The sequence below is a fragment of the Eptesicus fuscus genome, chromosome 9, assembly GCF_027574615.1.
Source record: "Eptesicus fuscus isolate TK198812 chromosome 9, DD_ASM_mEF_20220401, whole genome shotgun sequence".
Classification (NCBI taxonomy): domain Eukaryota; kingdom Metazoa; phylum Chordata; class Mammalia; order Chiroptera; family Vespertilionidae; genus Eptesicus; species Eptesicus fuscus.
The window spans coordinates 25,884,349-25,903,960 of record NC_072481.1 but is presented as its reverse complement, the minus strand read 5'-3'; the positions used below and the strand labels follow the sequence as shown (position 1 = coordinate 25,903,960).

Sequence of the window (19,612 nt, the reverse complement as noted above, 5' to 3'; positions counted from 1 at the left end):
GGGTGGTACCATTCTTATGTTAGTGGTATGATGACCCGTTGCAGGATGTCTTTTTAAAAATTCTCAGTGATTTTGTGATGTAATGTGATATTTTTCCCCTGGATTTAATGAAAGAACATGAAGGCTCCCTTTTCCTCCCATAGTTCTTATAAAGTTGCTGTTAATGCAAGAGGAGAGAATTTAATAATAGCTCTTCCTGATAGAGTACTGCCTATGTCTCAGCTTACTTCTCCATATTTTGCCACACCAACCAGGACTACAGAAGAGGAAACAGGTTCTAAGAGTGAAACAAAACTGCCCCAAATTACACAGCTGGTAAGTCAATGAGTTGGGATTTGAAACCAGCTCTGAATGTCTCCGCAGCCAGAAGCCTTCCCCACAGCATAGTAATGATCAGCTTGTTTTGTTAGCACGGGGTGTGTGGAGGAGGTAAACAGAAATTCCATCGCTTAACTGCTGCTTGGAACTCTCGGGGTGCGGGGAGCACCGTGCCTGCCACTTACTGGGATGAAGTGATGCATATGTTCCATAACCAGCCCCTTTGCCCATCAGTGGGCTGGGAGGGTTAGTCGTGCCCCAAAGAGGTCCCTTCTGGGACGGAAAGGAAAACGGTTGCTGTTTAGAAGGGCCATGAGCAGCATGGTGGGAGAAGGCCACTTTGCTTTAGCTACTCCTGCCTCACAGCTGAAACCTGGGTTGGTATTGCCCGCCTGCACTCCTATGGAGCCTGAGTAGGGTAAAAAAACTAAATTCCTGGCACTTAGCCCGTGACCCTCATCACAACCTGGTAAGTAGGCAATATCTGCCACATGGTCCTGGAGCCTGGAGAGGTTTCTTGCTCAAGGTCACTTAAAATCAGAATCCCAAACCCAGACTCCTGTCAGGTAAACTTTCCTCTCCACCCCCACTGCCCCTGTGTCAGCAAACCCAATTTATAAGTAGCTGTTGGATAAAAACAGACTTGGGTTACTGGGACTCTTAAAATTTAATTTCCCTTTTAGTTATTGCCAACTCTGTTCCCATCCTTTTTTGTTGTTAATTCTCACCAAAGGATATTTTTCCATTGGTTTTTAGAGAGTGGAAGGGAAGGGGAGAGACAGAGAAATACCGATATGAAAGAGACCCATCGATTGGTTGCCTTCTGCACGCACCCAGACCAGGGCCAGACCAAGCCTGCAACTGCGGTATGTGCCCTTGACCATAATGGAACCTGAGACCCTTCAGTCCGTGGGCTGAAGCTCTATCCACTGAGCAAAACTGGCTAGGGCTATTCCCATCCTTTTTCAAAAATATATATATATTTATTGGTTTCAGAGAGGAAGGGAGAGAGAGAGAGATAAATATCGATGATGAGAGAGATTCATTTTGATTGGCTGCCTCCACACCCCACACTGGGGATCGAGCCTGCAACCCGGGGAAGGTGCCCTGACTGGGAATTGAACCATGACCTCCTGGTTCAGAGGTCGATGCTCACCCATTGAGCCACACCAGCCAGGCTTCCCGTCCTTTTTTGAGGACATTTGTCAAGAGACTCATTTGTAGGCCTTCTCTCCCTTTACTAGACCTTGAATGATTCTGGGCCCTCAATAAGACAGTAGAGACTCGGGTACAGGCACTGATGCCAGTTGTTTTACGTATCTTAATCCTCGCGGTAACCTGGAGAACAGGATGGTGTCACCCCATTTCACAGATGAGCAAACTGAAGCTGAGACATTTCAGTCATGTAGCTAAGCCCACACAGCTAGCACCAGCTGCCTGACTCCAAGCTTCAGCTCCTTTGAGTCCGACTCTGCTGAGAAAGGAGTGGGAATAAAGCCATCTCCTGGGGGGAAGGGAGGGTGTTTCTGGAATGTGAAGTATTTTAAGCTCCTTTCTACAGACTCCTACCTATCTTTGGAAATAGCCAGGATTTTATTCTTGAATTTAGGAGAATACACACCCAACTTGGGGATGTGGGCACGGACAATATGGGGCAGCCGAGAAGCCACCCTTGGTGCAGAAAAGAAAGGTCGTCCTGTTAGACATGAAAAGGTTAATGCATGTGCTTAACTCCTGCCTCTATTGGCAGCTCTCTGGGGGGCAGGGGGACTGAGACAGGTTGAGTTATCTTAGACTGCTGCATTTGTCTAAAGTGCTCCTAGGGTCAGGATGTTGCAGAAGATTCACTTTAGAAAGAGAAGGGGCATGGGGATGCCTTTGTAGATCTGGAGGGGGGCGGAAGGGAGGGAGAGGAGAGAGGTTCCTTCCTAAGGATAAGAACCAGTTGGGAGATAATTGATGAGGGATGAAGGGGAGGTATCTAAATGTGTCTGCTCAAGTTGCGTTGGGGTGTGGGCATTCCTATCTTAAGTCCAGTGGGTAGCTCTTGTTAATGTCTTTATTTAGAATTGCTGCCAAAGGAATCAACTGTATTAATGGTACCATTCTTTTGCGGAAGAAATGTAACTATGTTCTTAAAGTCTCTGATCAGGTGAGTTATTAAAAACAATGAGACTCCGTGCCAGGTGTCCATGAGATTCAGTGCCCAGGAAGTGATGGGTCACCTTTAAACTTGTGGGAAGCAATATGGTTAAGTGGGCTCTCACACCAACAGATTTCAGTTCTAAATCTGGCTCTGCATTTCCCAGCTTTGTGACTATGGGCAAAGTATTCACCTCTCCTAGCCTCAGTATCTGTAAAACAGGTGTAAATAGTAGCACCTGCTTCGTTGGATTGTTGCGAGCAATAGTAAGTGCTCAGGAAATGAGTAGTGTTTTTTTTGTAGTGAGTTATCACATGTGGAGTGTTTAGACCAGTGCTTGCCGCATGGTAAGCATTCTATGAGCATGTTTAGCTATTATCGTTTCCCCCCAATTATTTTTATTGTAGTAAAATACACATAAATTTAAGTTGTCTTAATTTATTATCTTTACCATTTTTTAAAAAATTTATTGGTTTTTCAAGAGACATTGATTTGTTGTTCCACCCATTCATGCATTCGTGCATTCGTCGGTTGCTTCTTGTATGTGTCCTGACTGGGGACTGAACCTGTAACGTTGGCATATCAGGACGACTCTAACCAACTGAGCTTCCTGGCCAGGGCCACTTTTTTTTTTTTTAAAAAAAATAGTAATTATCCTAACAGATGTGAGGTAGTAGCTGTTGTGGTTTTGATTTGTATTATCTAATGATTAGTGATATTGAGCATCTTTTCATGTGCTTATTGGCCATTTGTATTTTTTCTTTGGAGAAATGGCTACTCAAGTTCTTTGCCCAGTTTTTAATTGGATTTGTTTTGTTTTTGTTTTGTTTTGTTTTTGGTGCCGAAACCTGGGAACGAACCATTAATTGGATTTTTTAAGGAGTTCTCTATATATTCTGTATATTAACCTTATCAGATATGTAATTTGCAAGTATTTTCTCCCCAAATGATTAGTGTTATTTAAACCATTTAACAAGCCACATCTAGGATACAGATTCATCCTATTGAAAGGTGACAGACAGGAGGGATTGATAAAAGAAGAAAGCTTCCCAAGTGGAGTACTTTGAAGTAATCTGAGTACACCTATTGAGGCCTCAAGAGGCAATAAATTACCCAGGAAGGAGTAGCCAAGGTTTGGAGAGACTGAGATAGGCAGAGGAGGAAAAGAGAGCAAAAACCTGAATCTCTGCTGGGTCTACAGCATCCCATGACCCATGGCAGGCAGGAGCTGCACGTCTGTGATGCCAATGCACATATGTGTCCTCCATTTGTCCTTACTTGGTACTGCAATACCTTCAATCTGAGCTGGAGTCAACTGACTCCATTCAGTCATTAAATCCTCTAATGCCTATTTTATTCAGGCAGAGATTTTCAAACCCGAGTGTGTTTTTAGAATTTAACTACCTCCAAAACCTGATGCAGTAGGTCAGGGCCAGAAATCTACATTGCTGATAAGCAAGCAGGGAGGTGGAATCCTGAGGTCACGCTTAGAAAAACATTGGAATAAGGGTTTAGAGCCAAGACCCGCAGAGATACAAAAATATTCACAGAAGGTGGTATAGATTGCAGAGTATAGGGTTTGGCAAAAGTAGTTTTTCAGTTGTGAGTATGCGAAACAGCTTATTCTTGTATTATTTTTATGAATTACTAGAGGCTCAGTGCATGAAATTTGAACATGGGTGGGGTTCCTAGGCCTGGCCAGCGATCAGGGCCAATCGGGGCCTTCTGGCTGCCAGCCGGGGCATTCCTTCCAGCTCCCAGCTGCTGGCCAGGGCCTTCCTTCATTCCGTGCTGTCCCCGGTGGTCTGCACACATCATAGCAAGCAATTGAACTCCCAGTCTCTCGATCGAACTCCGGAGGGGACACTGCATATTAGCCTTTTATATATATATAGATGATAGATAGATAGATAGATAGATAGATAGATAGATAGATAGATAGATTATACTATTTTCCATAAGAACAACTGTAAGCCTACTTTTGCTCCACCCTGTGTAAAGGTTAAAGACAAGGACTTAAGGTTACTGCCTATGTGATGTTAGGCAAATCACCTCCCCAAGTGAGTTTCCTTCTTCTCTAAAATGGATATAATATTAATACTTACCTCATAGAACTGTTGTGAAGATTAAATAAATTATTATATGTAAAGTTCCTGGAATAGTATCTCCCACATAGTTCAGAGCAATGAAGATGAAGCTACTTATGAAAGATGAAGTTCCTTATGAAAGTTTATGAGCGTGCAAACATGATTACAAACTAAGGCAGTATGTGTCTCAGACAAGGGTTACAAGACTCGGAAGGGGAAGAGTACTTGGTTTGGAGTCATTAAGAAAGTTCTTGTTGAGGATATTGGAACTAGAAGTACCAGTGATATTTGGCTAAATGAAGAGGAGAATGTGTTCTAGACTAAGGGAATAGCTTTGGGGAAAGGAGATTGGGAAGGTGATGTGGAACCTAGGGGAGGGGGAAAAATCTGGTGTGCTTTGTTGACTGGTCTCATTTTTACAAAACGAGAGGGTTTGCACTAGATTTCTAAGAGGATCCTTTCAATAGCAAACATCCTCTGTGATTCTTTGAAATAGGGAAGTCAGGGAAAGAAACTGATTGTGGTTGGGGACACAGAGATTGAAGTGATGGGGTCATCCAAAACAGAGGAAGTGGGTAATGTGACACCGAAGCTTTAGAAAAGGGTTTGAACTGAAGATACAGGCTTGGAACTCAAGATATAAAGATGTTGAAGGTCCAGGATGCCAAGCCATGAGAAAGAGGAGAGCCGAGGAGTATGGGACAAAGTTTAAAAGAGCTGTGAGGTGCTCATTTTGGCAGCACATACACTAAACTTGAAATGAGAATAAATGAATAAATGAAAATGGGACCGATACAGAGATTAGCATCGCCCTTGCGCAAGGATGACACACATATTCATGAAGCATTCCATGTTAAAAGAAAAAAGAGCCCTGAGATTAGAACTGGCAAGGACCTCTGCATCTTTTTCCTTTTGTACTCCCCTCCCCCCACTCTGATTTTGCAGCCTTCAGGGATGCCCTGTGGACATGCGGGCTCTCTTAGGGAGCCCAGAAGGTCCAAAGTGAAGCATCCTTTGAAAATATTCTGGTGTGTTCTAAAGCAAATCCTGTAACTCCTTAGGTATAACATAAACCCTACAACATTGTGAGCTCTACTCTCTTCTTCTTGCCTGTTTTGCGCAATTCTGATGCTCCTAAATTTGAATTAACCAATCACCAATAGAAAAAACAATTCACCAAACCAATGGAATGTGTTGTGATTACTGACAGACACTGCACTGGGTTGTATAATATTCCCCACCAAATTCAGGTTTATCCAGAACATGTAAATGTGACCTTATTTGGAAACAGAATCTTTGCAGATGTAATCAAGCTAAAATGAGGTCATACTGGATTCGGCTGGGCCCTAATCCAATGACTGGTGTCCTAAAGAGAGAGAAATTCAGGACCTGGCCGGGTAGCTCAGTTGGTTAGAGCATCATCCTGATACACCAAGGTTGTGTGTTCAGTCCCCGGTCACGGCACATACAAGAAGTAACCAATGAATGCACAAGTAAGTGGAACAACAAACCCAAGTTTCTCTCTCTCAAATCAATTTTAAAAAAAAGGGGGGGGGGAGGGGGGAAGAAATTCGGACAGACAAGAGGGCCATGTGAAGACAAAGGCAGAACTGGAGTCATGTTGCCACAGACTAAGTAATGCCAAGGATTGCCAGCAATCACCAGAAGCTAGAAGAGGCAAGGAAGGGTTCCTCCATAGATGGAAGCATGGGAGCATGGCCCTGCCTACCCCTTGATTTTGGACTTCTGGCCCAGAACTGTGAGGAAATGCAGTTCCCTTGTTTTAAGCCGCCCCCTCCGTGGTAATTTGTTATGGCAGCCTGGCAGCTCTGGGAAACTAATACAAGTACTGAGTTCATCATGAAATACTCCGGCAGGAAGTATTTTTTATTTAGGATACCTAATTAGTATGGGGTTAGGTGGCAAAGGCACCTTGCGTTTTACCAAAAAAAACTAGTGTTTGTCTTTGACCCAACTTTCTTCTTTTACCTTGGAAACAGATGCTTCAGTCCTCCCACATTCTTCCTTCTGTCCAGACTGTCACGGCATCCTCCAGAATCCCATTCTAGATGCTTCACTTTGAATGGACCCTCCACTCTAGTGGTTTCACCTTTAGCCTTCTTCTCAAGTGTCTTTCTTTTTCCAAAAAATTTAAAAATAAATTATTTAAAATATACAGAGGATAGAAAGTAACACAATAAACACTAATGAGTCACCACCCAGATTTCCCTTCTATCTTTCTGCACTTCTCTCTTTCTCCTTTTCTGCCATGTTCCCTTGTGCATCCAACCCAATGTTCTGCTCTCAGTTTCCTAAAGAACAGGAGGTAGGTGCAGAGGGGCCCAGCCTGACTATACATCGGCTCCTTAGGGTACAACACTCACACACTGTGGGTGACAGTTAGGTGGATGCTGTGGACTTTCAGAAGTGCAGACAAGGAATTATTACCCTCCAAGTAACTTGAGCATCCCTAGTACCTCATTCCTACATTTTAGATATGCCCTTCCAGACTGAACCTATCCCAACATTTTTGTCTTCTAAAAAAAAAAGTATTCTTTTAATTGATTTCAGAGAGGAAGGGAGAGGGAGAAAGAGATAGAAACATGAATGATGAGAGAGAATCATCGATTGGCTGCCTCCTGCACCCTTCCAACGGGTTGGAGCCCGCAAGCCGGGCATGTGCTCTGTATAGTCAGGCTGGGCCCCTCTGACTGGGAATCGAACTGTAACTTCCTTCCTGGTTCATAGGTCGATGCTCAACCAGCTGGACCATTTTTGCCTTTTAAAATAGAATGTATTTACCCTAAATAACCTGTAAGCAGTGGAGTATGTTGGAGATGGGCTCTGCATCCTTCACCTCTACATATATACATATACTTTAAATGAAAGGCTCCCTTTCCTCGTGAGCTATCTTACAGAGAAGATTGAGCTACATCCCATCTGGCCTCATAAAAGGTGGAGAGAGGGCTGAAGCTAATACCTGGGCATGACTACATATAGCTTTTCTGACTTCCTTTTGTCACCTTTTGTCTCCTTGTTATTCTGCAAAGCTTCTCCCTAGAGGGTTTTATGTTGTTTTCAGAAATACTTATTAGCTCTTGGTCATAGACTTCAATGTCCCAATTTTCCCTTGAACTTAATCTCTCCGATTAGGATTTCAAGTTACAGATTACCTGCAGGAACTATTCTTAGTCGAGTTTAGAGGATCATTAGGGAGACAGAGGTACAAATAAAATACTATAAAGGTATTACAAAATACGTTCCCATTCTCTTGTGGTAGGGCTGGTAGAATTACAATGAGTGGAAATGGCACAGTGTTTTTCTCACTTCTCATTTGTTTTGGACCCTGGGCTCCATTCTGATTTAGGAGTCTTCCCTGCTCAGCATTTTAGTGATAATTCTCCCCATGGTCTACAGGATCCCTGTTCTCTTTGTTTCTATAGCAACAGTCCTGTGTTGCTTGGCTAGAAGCAATTTTCTGCTGCTGTGGTAAAGCTCCATTTTTTCATTCCTTTCTTCCCAGTTGCCTTGGCAACCAGCCTCTCCCTCTTCTGGTCTCTCGGTGGTAAATTCCACCCCCCTCTTTTCCTCTCTCTAGTAACAGTCACCTGGTCATGACTTGGACAATGCTTTCCCATCTGTGATTGAGCATACTCTGTCATGGTCAGATTGTCATCATGAAATTAGCCTCCCTTTTGCTTTATTTGCATCATTTCTCCAGCCTGTCATCTTTCTGTTGGTTGTCATGGTAACTGTACCCTCTGAAAGTCTCCAGGCAAAGGCTCTACAGTTAACAACCATCATGTTGAGAGTGTCTGCCAATATGTGGCCTCACATCTTGATTTTAATACCAGCCCCAGGCAGGTACCACAAATTGGAGAGAACAAGGCTTTTGATCAAAGCAGATTGGATTGAGAAAGGGAGGTATGGGGACCCTGGGATCTGGTGTTTTCCAAACAATACATGTGGCTACAGGAGTGGCCATTATGCCAGGGTGATCCAAGTGATTGAGAAATGTATTCATAGTTATCCCAGGCAGGCCACATATTGGCGGATATTCTCACATATACTCTAAACTTCCAGGAGTAATTCCTGTGGCCCAGGGGATCCTGGTGACATGATTTGAGAGCCAGGCAGAGACAAGTAATCTCAGGGAGAAAAAAATTAACTCTTAAATTGGCTAACAAGGGGTTAGCACAGTAGGTATTTAGACACTTTTACACATTACTGAAAATTTTGGACCTTTAGGCGGCTGCTCTTACCTCTTTAGTGAGGCAGATGGAGTGTTACTTTTATAATAACACTCCAAAGTATTCAAAAAATGGTGGCTGTTATGTGCCAGGCATTGTAGCTGACACTTTTCAGACATTACTTCATTTTCTCCCTATGGTAATCTTGAGAGGTATTTAATGATATTAAAAATTGAGGATAACTGTATGAGGCCACACAGATGGTAAGTGACAGAGCAAGGATTTGAACCTAGGTCCATCTGATTCCAAAGCCCGTTCTTCAAGATTGTGGAGTCCCCTGGATTTTGGTCTTCTCTTGTCCTAATTCTCCTCACCTACTTTTTTTTTTTTTTTTTTTAATCCTCATCCAAGGAGATTTTCATTGATTTTTTTTTGTGTGTGTGTGTGTGTGAGAGAGAGAGTGAGAGAGAGAGAGAGAGAGAGAGAGAGAGAGAGACATTGATCGATGTGAGAGAGAAACATCCATCGGTTGCCTCCTGCATGTGCCCTGACCAGGTTGGGGATCGAACCCACAACCTAGATATGGGCCCTGACTGGGAATCAAACCCCTGACCTTTCAGTGTACAGGGCTACACTCCAACCACTGAGCCACATGGGAGGATTGATACTACTTTATCCTTTCTGCCTGCTTTACTTTTCTTCTTCATATTTTGTGGGTAGTTTGCTTGTTTTTCTTTTTTCTCACTCCATCTCTTGCATCTTCTCCTCAAAGGGATGGAACGTTTTGCCCTGCCTTCTGATTGTGTCTGAGTTTGCATTGTGGGATGAAAACATTAGTGCAGCCACCCTGGCCTGATAACAGGGCAGATTTGATCCTGGAGAATGCCACACCTCTGAGCTGACTGGCTCCAGCACGAGATAGGCAAGCCACTCGCCTCTCCATTTAACAATATTGGGCCCTGGCCTCGCAGCTCAGTTGGTTAGAGGGTTGCCGAGTTTGAGCCCCAGTCAGGTCACATATAAGAAAACAACTAATGAAGCATAAACAAGTGAAACAACAGAAATCGATATTTCTCTTTTTCTCTCTCTCTGCCTCCCCCCCGCCCCCATTAATAAAAAAAATAACATAAAAAAAGGGTGACTCATTATTTAAAAAAAGTCTGACATTTGTAAAGTGCTTCATTAAAAAAACAACCAACTGTGGTGGTTTGGCTCAGTGGGTGAGCGTAGACCTATGAACCAGGAGGTCACCGGGCGATTCCAGGTCAGGACACATGCCCTGATTGTGGGCTCCCTCCCCAGTGTGGGGCCTTTGGGAGGCAGCCTATTAATGATTCTCTCTCATCATTGATGTTTCTATATCTCTCCCTCTCCCTTCCTCTCTGAAATCAATACAAATATATTTAAAACAATGACAACACTATTGGGAGCCTACTCGGTATCAGGTACTGTGCTAGGTACTGGAGATACAGCAATGACCTAGGCAGGAGCTGTTCTTTGCTTTTACGGAACTAACATCCTGGAGTGGAAAGTCAGACAACAGACAAGAGGTCAGTTTACAGTTTTATATTGTAATCAGTGCTATGAAGAAAAATAACTGGGTGCTGGAAAAGAATGATAGGGATCATTCTACTTTAGATAGGACTGCCAGCCCTATGTGGGTGAGCTGGTAGTTGAAGCTGTGACACCACTTAGTTGATGGCATTCACGTCGGGAGCGTGGGGACCTGGGTTCCGCAGCTCCCTCCTCCCGGTTCACCCTCCCTGCTCAGCCCCAGGTTTGCACAAGCGCACTGACGGTTGTCATGGGGACAGCTGCTCCCGCGCAAGCGCAGATGTCTTCAAGATGGCGGCGGCGGCGGCTGCACGAGCCGTTTCTGTGGGCCCTGGGCTCCGGGGCATGCAACGGACACTGCCGCTTGTAGTGATTCTCGGGGCCACGGGCACCGGCAAGTCCACCCTGGCGTTGCAGCTCGGCCAGCGGCTTGGTGGCGAGATCGTCAGCGCGGACTCCATGCAGGTGCGACAGGGCGGCTGGCCGCCGGCTTGTGAGACCCGGAGGCCGCGCGCGTGCAGGCCTCGGGCCAGGGTGATCCCCGGGAGCATGGGACAGTGCGTGAACCCCGAAGCTTGCGGGGCGGAGCGGGGAGGGGAAGGGAAACCATAATGACTAACCGCCCACCGTCTGTCAGATATAGTTCCAGGCGTTTCACTTTCATCTCATTTACTTCTCACGACCTTACCGTTTGGTAGGTACTGTTCTCTCCATTTATAGACGAGGGAGTTCACCGCAGGAGGTGGAATACGCTTACTCCGTGTCACACAGCAAACAGGTGGAGGAGATAGTACTTGAACCTATAAGGTTGACATATGTATGTCCGATACATAGCTTTTTTAAGAAAATATATTTTATTGATTTTTTTTACAGAGAGGAAGGGAGAGGGACAGAGAGTTAGAAACGTCGATGAGAGAGAAACATGGACCAGCTGCCTCCTGCACACCCGCTACTGGGATGTGCCCGCCACCAAGGTACATGCCCTTGACCGGAATCGAACCTGGGACCCTTCAGTCCGCAGGCTGATGCTCTATCCACTGAGCCAAACCGGTTAGTGCCGATAAGAAGCTTTTTTGAATGAAAATTATTCTAGAGCTTTTGCTATTTAGAGTGCCCAGCGACACCAAGATAAATCGGTTACCATCCATGAGTTTCTGCCGGAGGAATGGAACAGACTGGATATAGTCAGGAGACCTAGATTCCAGCCCCTAATCGGCCACCGGCCTCGTGACCTTCATAATGTCGTTTTTTGGGGACATTATTTATCTGTAAAGTGGAGAAAACACCTACCTACCTCACAAGGCTGTAGTGATTAATAACTGGGATTAAAATAGAGTTAGAATGAAGAGCGGGGTGGCCTTTTCTGAAGAAGACCAGGCACTTGGTAAATGCTTGTTTTAAAAAGCTGAGACTTAAAAAATATACATTTTTTTATTGATTTCAGAGAGGAAGGGAGAGGGAGAGAGAGAAACATCAGTGATGAGAGAATCATTGGTCAGCTGCCTCCCAAATGGCCCACACAGGGGAACCTCCTGGTTCATAGGTCGCTGCTCAGCCCCTGAGCCCCGCTGGCTGGGCAAAAGCTGAACTTTCCAAGTTCCTGGCAGTTGGGAAGCAGGAGGCTTTGTCCTCTTCCCGAGTCGGAGGGAGGCCCAGAAGGAATGTAGCACACATGGCACCTGGGAGCATTTGTGTTCGGATTGAGAGAGGGTGACTTTTTGGGTAAATCTCTGATGGAAGAATTACAGGTGCTGTTTGTTGAAGAGGACTTACAAATAGAAGTTTTTATGGAGTAAATGAGATGCTTGATGTGAAATTCCACGTAGGTTCAGGGCCTGGAGGGGCAGCGCTCCCCACTGTACCTTATGAACCTCTGGGCAAGGTTTCTACCCTCCTTAGTTCATTTGGGGTGATACAACCATCAACACACATGAAATGATTAGGATAATTTAGCAAATATTTGTTTGTGATCTCTACTTTGTGTCAACTTCTAGAGACAGACTTTAGGGCTGAGACTCAAATCTCAGCCCTATCTTTTCTAAGATATGCAACTTCAGCCTAACCTCTTCATTCTGTTGTTTTTTTCTTCTGTAAAATAGGGAGAATAATAACAACAACACAACATTATTATACTGATTAAGTGAGATTAAGTACGTAAAGCACTTAATGTAACATATGGCACATAGTAAGTGGTAAAAATATGGTATGCTTTTTTAAAAAACATATTTTTATTGATTTCAGAAAGGAAGGGAGAGGGAGAGGAAGAGAGAGAAACATCAATGATGAGAGAATGATTGATTGGCTGCCTCCTGCACACCCCACAACTGGGGATCGAGCCCGCAACCCGGGCATGTGCCCTTGACCAGAATTGAACCTGGGACCCTTCAGTCCACAGGCTGACACTCTCTATCCACTGAGCCAAACCAGCTAGGGCTAGTAGGTACTATTCTGAAATGCCCTTTTGGAGAGACAAAATCATAATCCTTGTCCTCAAGAAGTTTTAGTTCAGCTAAACATGAAACAAAATAGAGTTAAGTGTTTGAACTGAGATATTAATGATGCTTTGCAAGGTGGACAGGTAGGGAGAAGAGAGGCTACAAGTGTTAGATTTTATTATAAACCAAAGAATTCCTGAGATGGGAGAAATCAGTGAAGGATGGCATAGTCATGGAAAGCTCTCTGAAAAGGGACTTGAAAGGTAGGTGAAGTTTGGATAGATAAGAAAGAAGAAAATATTTGTTGACTTGTTTTATTAAATGGTGCATTTTGGTCCATTCAGATTTTTCCTGTGGTTATAAGTAATAAATATGAGAATCAAACTTCTTTGAAATACCATGAGGATTAATTAATACAGGCAGTCCTCGGGTTACGTCGGACTCGATGGACCTCGTTTTGTGGTTACGTATGTCGTTTCATGGTTACATCGCCATCTCCCATTTATTTATTAAAAAAAAGTTCCGTCATTTCGACGTATGTACATATGTGCTTTGTTTTTTTATCATTTTTTTTACAAGTAAAGGTCAGGAATTGTTATCTTAAATTTTTTTTACTGTTTCACTTCATTACTGCTGTGTATGTGCTCCATGTGAGTGACGTGGGTGCTTATGTAGGTGGGTTCCGACTTACTGCGAAAATTGCGTAGGAACAGATCTCCGACATAACCCGGGGACCTACTGTATATGAAAAATACTTTAGTGATTTGAGCTTTCTGAATTGGGTATAGGTTGTGATTAAATCTTGGATATTCGTAACATTTCCTCTTAGTCCCATTGAAAAACTTTGACCTTTGATTTTACTTTTCAGTCCAAATAATAAAATAAAGTATCTCTGCCCCATTCACTGTGAATATTCAGTTCTTCATTTCTATATCTGCTTACCATGCCCCCTGTTAGGGTAGTGCTGCTTTGCTTGTTTCTTAGCTAATGGAAGGAAGGAGGTGATGCTTTTCAGTGACTTGAGGTTGAGTCAGAAAATTTTTGGTAAACATGTGAGCAAAGTGACATTCTTTTTTTTATTTCTTGTTATTTATTAATCCTATCCTGAGGATACTTTTCCAGTGATTCTTAGAAAGAGTGAAAGATATGGGGAAAGACAGTGAGAGAGAAACATCAATGTGAGAAAGACATATCCATTGGTTGCCTCCCGTACACACTTGGACCAGGGCTGTGCCCTTGACCGGAATCGAACCGGGGACCCTTCAGTCCTTGGGCCAATACTCTATCCAACTGAGTCAAAACCCGCTAGGGCACAAAGTGACGTTCTTAAGGTTGGATCATCAGTTCCTTGAATGAACATTTTCAATTTCAATTTCGAAAAATCTACAGGCAAAATAATAATAGCTTAAATTTGTATAGCGCGGTTTATCCTCACAATGACCTTGTAAAGTAGATATTATTTCACAGATAAGAAAAGAGGCTCGCGCTGTCCAGTTGGTTGGGGTGCTATCCCAGTGCACCAGGATTGCAGGCTCAATCTCCGGTGGCAGTGCATGCAGGAAGCAACCAATGAATGCATGGGTGGGTGGAACAGCAAATTGATGTTTCTCTCTTAAGTCAGTAAGAAAAGAAAAAAAAAATATTTTTTTATTGATTTCAGAAAGGAAGGGGGAAGGAGAGAGCTAGAAACATCAGTGATGAGAGAGAATCATTGATCAAGCCCAAAATCCTGGCATGTGCCCCAACTGGAAATCGAATTGTGACTTCTTCTTCATAGGTCGATACGCAACCACTGAGCCACGGGGCCAAGGCTAAAAATAATATTAAACATTTTAAAAATTTTTATTGATTTTAGAGAGAGGAAGGGAGAGGGATAGAGAGATAGAAATATTGATGTTGATTGGCTGCCTCCTGCACGCCCCTTATTGGGGGATCAAGCCCGCAACCCCAGGCATGTGCTCTGACTGGGAATTGATCCCGTGACCTCTTGGTTCATGTGTTGACGCTCAACCGTGGAGCCACACCGACCAGGCTAGAGAATTTAACTTGTATGCCACTTTTCTTTCACAAGGGTGTACTGCACTTTGATCAGGATATAAATTGTATTTTAGGATTCATATTGTGAATCGTAATGTGAATTCATAGTGATCTTTGTCAAATAAAGTGTTGTTGAGCTGAGTGTCGGCCACATGATGCATTGCTTAGGGGGATAAAATGTGCTATAACTAGATAGAGATATAATTTAGTCAATAATTCAGTGATAGCTGTGGGAACCCCTTTCACGTCCCGCGTGGTTCAGGGTTCCGGTTCAGGGTTCGGGTTCTGGAGAAGGCCGCACACAAATGAAAAGAGACTAGAAAAGTATTAATTTGGCGATATTGGGGGCCAGGCGGGAGCCCACCTCTAGTGGGAGGACTACACACTGCTCTGGCCTTGCTATCCCTTTTATTGAGGCTATGGGAAACACCCATAGCCCTTAGGCAGGAAATAACAGAAATTTACATAAGACAAACAGAGGTGGAGGCTGCTTCAGCTAACAATGTTTCAACTAAAGGGTGAGTGGTTAGAGCAATAAGGGTTGTTGACCAGCCTTCTGGGTTTCCTGTCCACATCTTTCTATTAGTGAAACAAGATTGGTTTCCGGCAGATAGCCCAGCCAGCGTGGTTCAGTGGTTAAGCATCGACCTATGAACCAGGAGGTCATGGTTTGATTCCTGGTCAGGGCACATGTATGCCCAGTTTGTGGGCTCGATCCCTAGTGTGGGGCATACAGGGGGCAGCCTATCAGTGATTCTCATTGATGTTTCTATCTCTCTCCCTCTCCCTTCCTCTCTGAAATCAATAAAAATATTTAAAAAAGAATAATTCAAATGATAGCAAAGATTGAGAATGTTTACTGGAACAAAGGGGGAAATTTGGCCTTGTGGAGAACCTATACAGAACAGTAAACTTCTTTTTTTTTTTTTTTTAAAAAATATATTTTATTGATTTTTTACAGAGAGGAACGGAGAGGGACAGAGAGCTAGAAACATCAATGAGAGAGAAACATCGACCAGCTGCCTCCTAGCACACCCCCCACTGGGGATGTGCCCGCAACCAATGTACATGCCCCTGACTGGAATTGAACCTGGGACCCCTCAGTCCGCAGACCGACGCTCCATCCGACGCTCCATCCACTGATCCAAACCGGTTTCGGCCAGAACAGTAAACTTCTTTGTTGAAATAGCTACACAGACCAAAGGTTGACCAAGTGGAAAGTGTGATAATTAGAAAGTTTTTTCAAGTTGATCATTTTTTTAAAAATATATTTTTATTGATTTTTTACAGAGAGGAAAGGAGAGGGATAGAGAGCTAGAAACATCGATCAGCTGCCTCCTGCACGCCCCCCACCGGGGATGTGCCCGCAACCAAGGTACATGCCCTTGACTGGAATCGAACCTGGGACCTTTCAGTCCGCAGGCCAACGCTCTGTCCACTGAGCCAAACCGGTTTCGGCTCAAGTTGATCTTTGTAGGAAGCAGTCATAGGTTTAAGCCTCGGACTGACCTGCTGGCAAAGTCACAAACAAGTCCCAGCTTGGAGGGCACAGTCCTCTAAGCATAATTAAGCTTGATCTTGTAACTGTTCCCTAGATCTTTCCTGGGTAGCTAGTGGGCTGTGGGAGGGGCAGCAAGTGCTGCCAAAACAAGTAAAACTTACAAGAACATTGTCAATTGTTTGTCCCTGACAATAAATAAAGCCTCAGCTTTGCAATCTGGATCTGTCTGTGGCCTCATCAAGGCACAGAAGATCCACCTAGACCCAGCTTTTTCTCTTTGTCTATCATTTCTCCATCCTTCGTCGCCCCCACTCAGGCTCCCCGAACCCTTGGCTGTGCTGGCGCGGCACAGATCTTTAAATAAATTTTTTTAAACATTCCTTTTTTTTCTTTAAAACATTCCTTTTTAAAAATATATATATTTTTATTCATTCAGAGAGGAAGGGAGAGGGAGAGAGAGATTGAAACATCAATGATGCGAGAGAATCATTGATTGCTGCCTCCTGCATGTCCCCTACTGGGGGTTGAGCCTGCAATCTGGACATGTGCCCTTGACTAGAATTGAACCCGGGACCCTTCAGTCCGAAGCTGACACTCTGCCCACTGAGCCAAACTGGCTAGGGCTAAAAAAAAATTTTTTTTAAAATCTTTTTTATTGTTTTTTTTTTTGTTGTTGTTTTTTTAGAGGGGAGGAAGGGAGAAGGAGAGAGAGAGAGAGAAACATGGATGTGAGAGCTAAACATCAATTGGATGCTTCCTGCTCACCCTGGAATTAAACTGGCAACCCTTCGGTACACGGGAAAATCAACCAAGAGACACTGGCTAGGGTCCAAGTTTATCTTTTTAAAAGCCAACATTTGCATTTTAATAATTTTTTGGAATCCTGTCCAGAATTTTGTATTTCAAAAGTGTACTTGTCAGACCATAGGTGAAGGCATGGGGGCGGGCTATAAGGAGTCAATGGGGAAAAAAGGGGGACATATGGAATACTTTCAACAGTAAAATTTAAAAAAGTCACTTAACAGTTAAAAAAAAGTATACTAGTAACTCAAAAAGGACTGTAAAATCCTGCCTTAAATCTTAAATTGTCTTGCACCTCATACTTGTGGTGTCATCCCTTTGTCCTGCCTTAACTGTAGGGTCACCCCAAGGTAAACCCTACCAGGGCAGTTACCATCCAGGGAAAGTGCTTGTTTTTGGTAAACATTGAATTAAGTAAGTGCTTTAAATATTGAGGTAGCTTCTTTGAGGTAAAAGTACAATGGAGTGTTAAGGATAGTATGTCTAGGTGATAATATTGTAATGGAGCCTGACGTATAATGACTTGCTTCTGTAGCTAGCTATGTAGCATCTGGCCTCTTGCCTCCCATTCTCATGTGTGTTACTTGTTGAGTGGGAAGTCAGAACTGCTCTCTGAGGGATTACTTATTTAGAGACTCCTGCTAGGTTCTGTGGATTCTGCATGGTAGATCTGACAAAAGTCAGGTAGATCTGACAAAAGTGAGAAATGACATTTGTGCTTAATTTTCTGAGTTTTCCAAACCCCAGTTTCACAAATTATAGAAACACAAATATTCTCAGTCAGCAGTAAGAGTCTAAATTCAGGGAGGGGAAGGTAATACAATCCCTGTTTTCCAGGATGGAAAAACTGAAGTACAGAAAGATTAAAGAGCAGACTGGAGATCATACTGCAAGACACTTGCACACCTGGGAATTGGATCTGGGCCTTCTAACTCCTGTAGTGTCTCATATATTGCAGGAAGGTGATACTGAAGGTCTTCTTTTCAGTCTGTCTTTTCTTGGCATGTAAATTCAAGGTACAATGCATTGCCTTCAGTGACTGGATGAAACATTGTACTGAGAAACTTGAAGGCACTTGCCAAAAGATGTACAATGACTGCCTGGAAATACAGGCTACTAACTGTATGCCAAGAGAAAATAAACAGTGTTCTATTTGGGTTTATAGAGAGGAAGTATCTCTAATGCCTTAGTCCTTCAAGTCCTGTGGAGAAGTAGTAGTCATACATAGGAGCATAGTTCCCTTTGTGTTTGTCTAAACCTACAAGAGGAGAAGCAAATGATTTGTGGCAGTCTGACTAGTAAGCAGGCTGTGTGCCATTTAATAGATGCGGAGTTCTGCGTTCTTTTTGTCTGCTTTGGGTCATAATTTAGGAGCAGTGTTGTGCTTTTTTTCTTTTTACTGAAGGCCTACTGTCTGATAGTGCTCAAGGGAGATCTGGGATGATGGGGGAGGGATATGAAGGAGAGATGGGGTAGTGAATCACAGTGGCTTATTACTAGGATATGAAATAAAAGTCATGAAAACCTGTTAACCAGAAGAGATGGGGGCTATCTGAAGGCAATCTTTTAAAAGGACTGAGCCTGATAAGAAGCAAAAAAAGAAATCTCAAATTTTTGACTCATCTAAAATTATATATGTATAGTTTTCTAAGGTTTCTTAACTCACCTCTGTTGTGAGTGAATTTAATTTTCCTTTGCTACAGTATTAAGTGTGGGTGGGTTTTACATATATATTCACTTTTTTTTTGCAGCTATGGGAAGAACTTTGTAGTCAAGCCTCCTGTGTTATGTAAGGAAGGAGAAATGACTACTGGCCAAATGGAAAACCATTGGGGAGCATAGATAAGACTTGCAGATTCATATTTGCGAGCATGAGTGCTGTCCTGATGTTTCACTTGAAACAGCTCCACTTCAGAAAAGGATATACGTTTGAGGAGTAAAAGTTATTTGAGGTGTATGGGAATTCACCTACATGCTCTGTATGTACTCTTCTAGTGCGGCTTAACCCAGTTGGTTTTGGTTTCGTGTGTGTAGTTTGTTGAATAAATTTGAATCAGACCAGGGCCCCGTTTGTCTCTTTGGTTACCTTTGGAGCTCTGCTGGAGCCTCACCACTGCTCCCTCCTCATTGTGGCAGCAGGAGTTCAAGCTCTTAGCACCATACCATGAATGATAATAATACTGAAAATAGCAATTACACACACATATATATATATGAGGCCCGATGCATGAAATTTGTGCAAGGGGCCCGGCCCCTGCTGTGGCTTTGTCCGGAAGGACGGCCAGTCTAATTTAACACATTACACTTTCATTATTTTGGATAACCGACACTTTTCTGAAAGTTTGACATATATTATCTCATTTAATATTTTCACCAGAACCTTATGAGGTAGGCACTATAATAATCTCATCCCTACCAAAAATTGCTTTCTTGTGCTGTCATCTCCATACTATTCTATGTTTTTTTCTCCACCTCCTATTTATTTATTTATTTATTTATCCATTCATCCTTCATCCCATTCTTTTCCTTTATTCAACTGTATACAT

The 19,612-nt window shown here is 43.3% G+C and overlaps 1 protein-coding gene, 1 long non-coding RNA gene and 1 other non-coding gene across 3 annotated transcripts in view; all 3 read left to right on the top strand.

Annotated features, from left to right (window-relative positions):
* Window positions 1-5,302: 5,302 nt before the first annotated feature.
* Window positions 5,303-5,406, top strand: LOC114235068 (U6 spliceosomal RNA). Its single transcript, XR_003621249.1, has one exon. It is a non-coding gene; the product is annotated as a U6 spliceosomal RNA (small nuclear RNA).
* A 5,177-nt stretch (window positions 5,407-10,583) lies between these two features.
* TRIT1 (tRNA isopentenyltransferase 1) overlaps window positions 10,584-19,612 on the top strand; it is a 43,976-nt gene continuing 34,947 nt past the window's right edge. The window contains 1 exon segment of the mRNA XM_054720805.1: window positions 10,584-10,757. Coding sequence (XP_054576780.1) covers window positions 10,584-10,757 — 174 coding nt within the window.
* Window positions 10,925-19,124, top strand: LOC129150215 (uncharacterized). The gene is made up of 2 exons (XR_008556939.1): window positions 10,925-10,986; window positions 18,818-19,124. It is a non-coding gene; the product is annotated as an uncharacterized LOC129150215 (long non-coding RNA).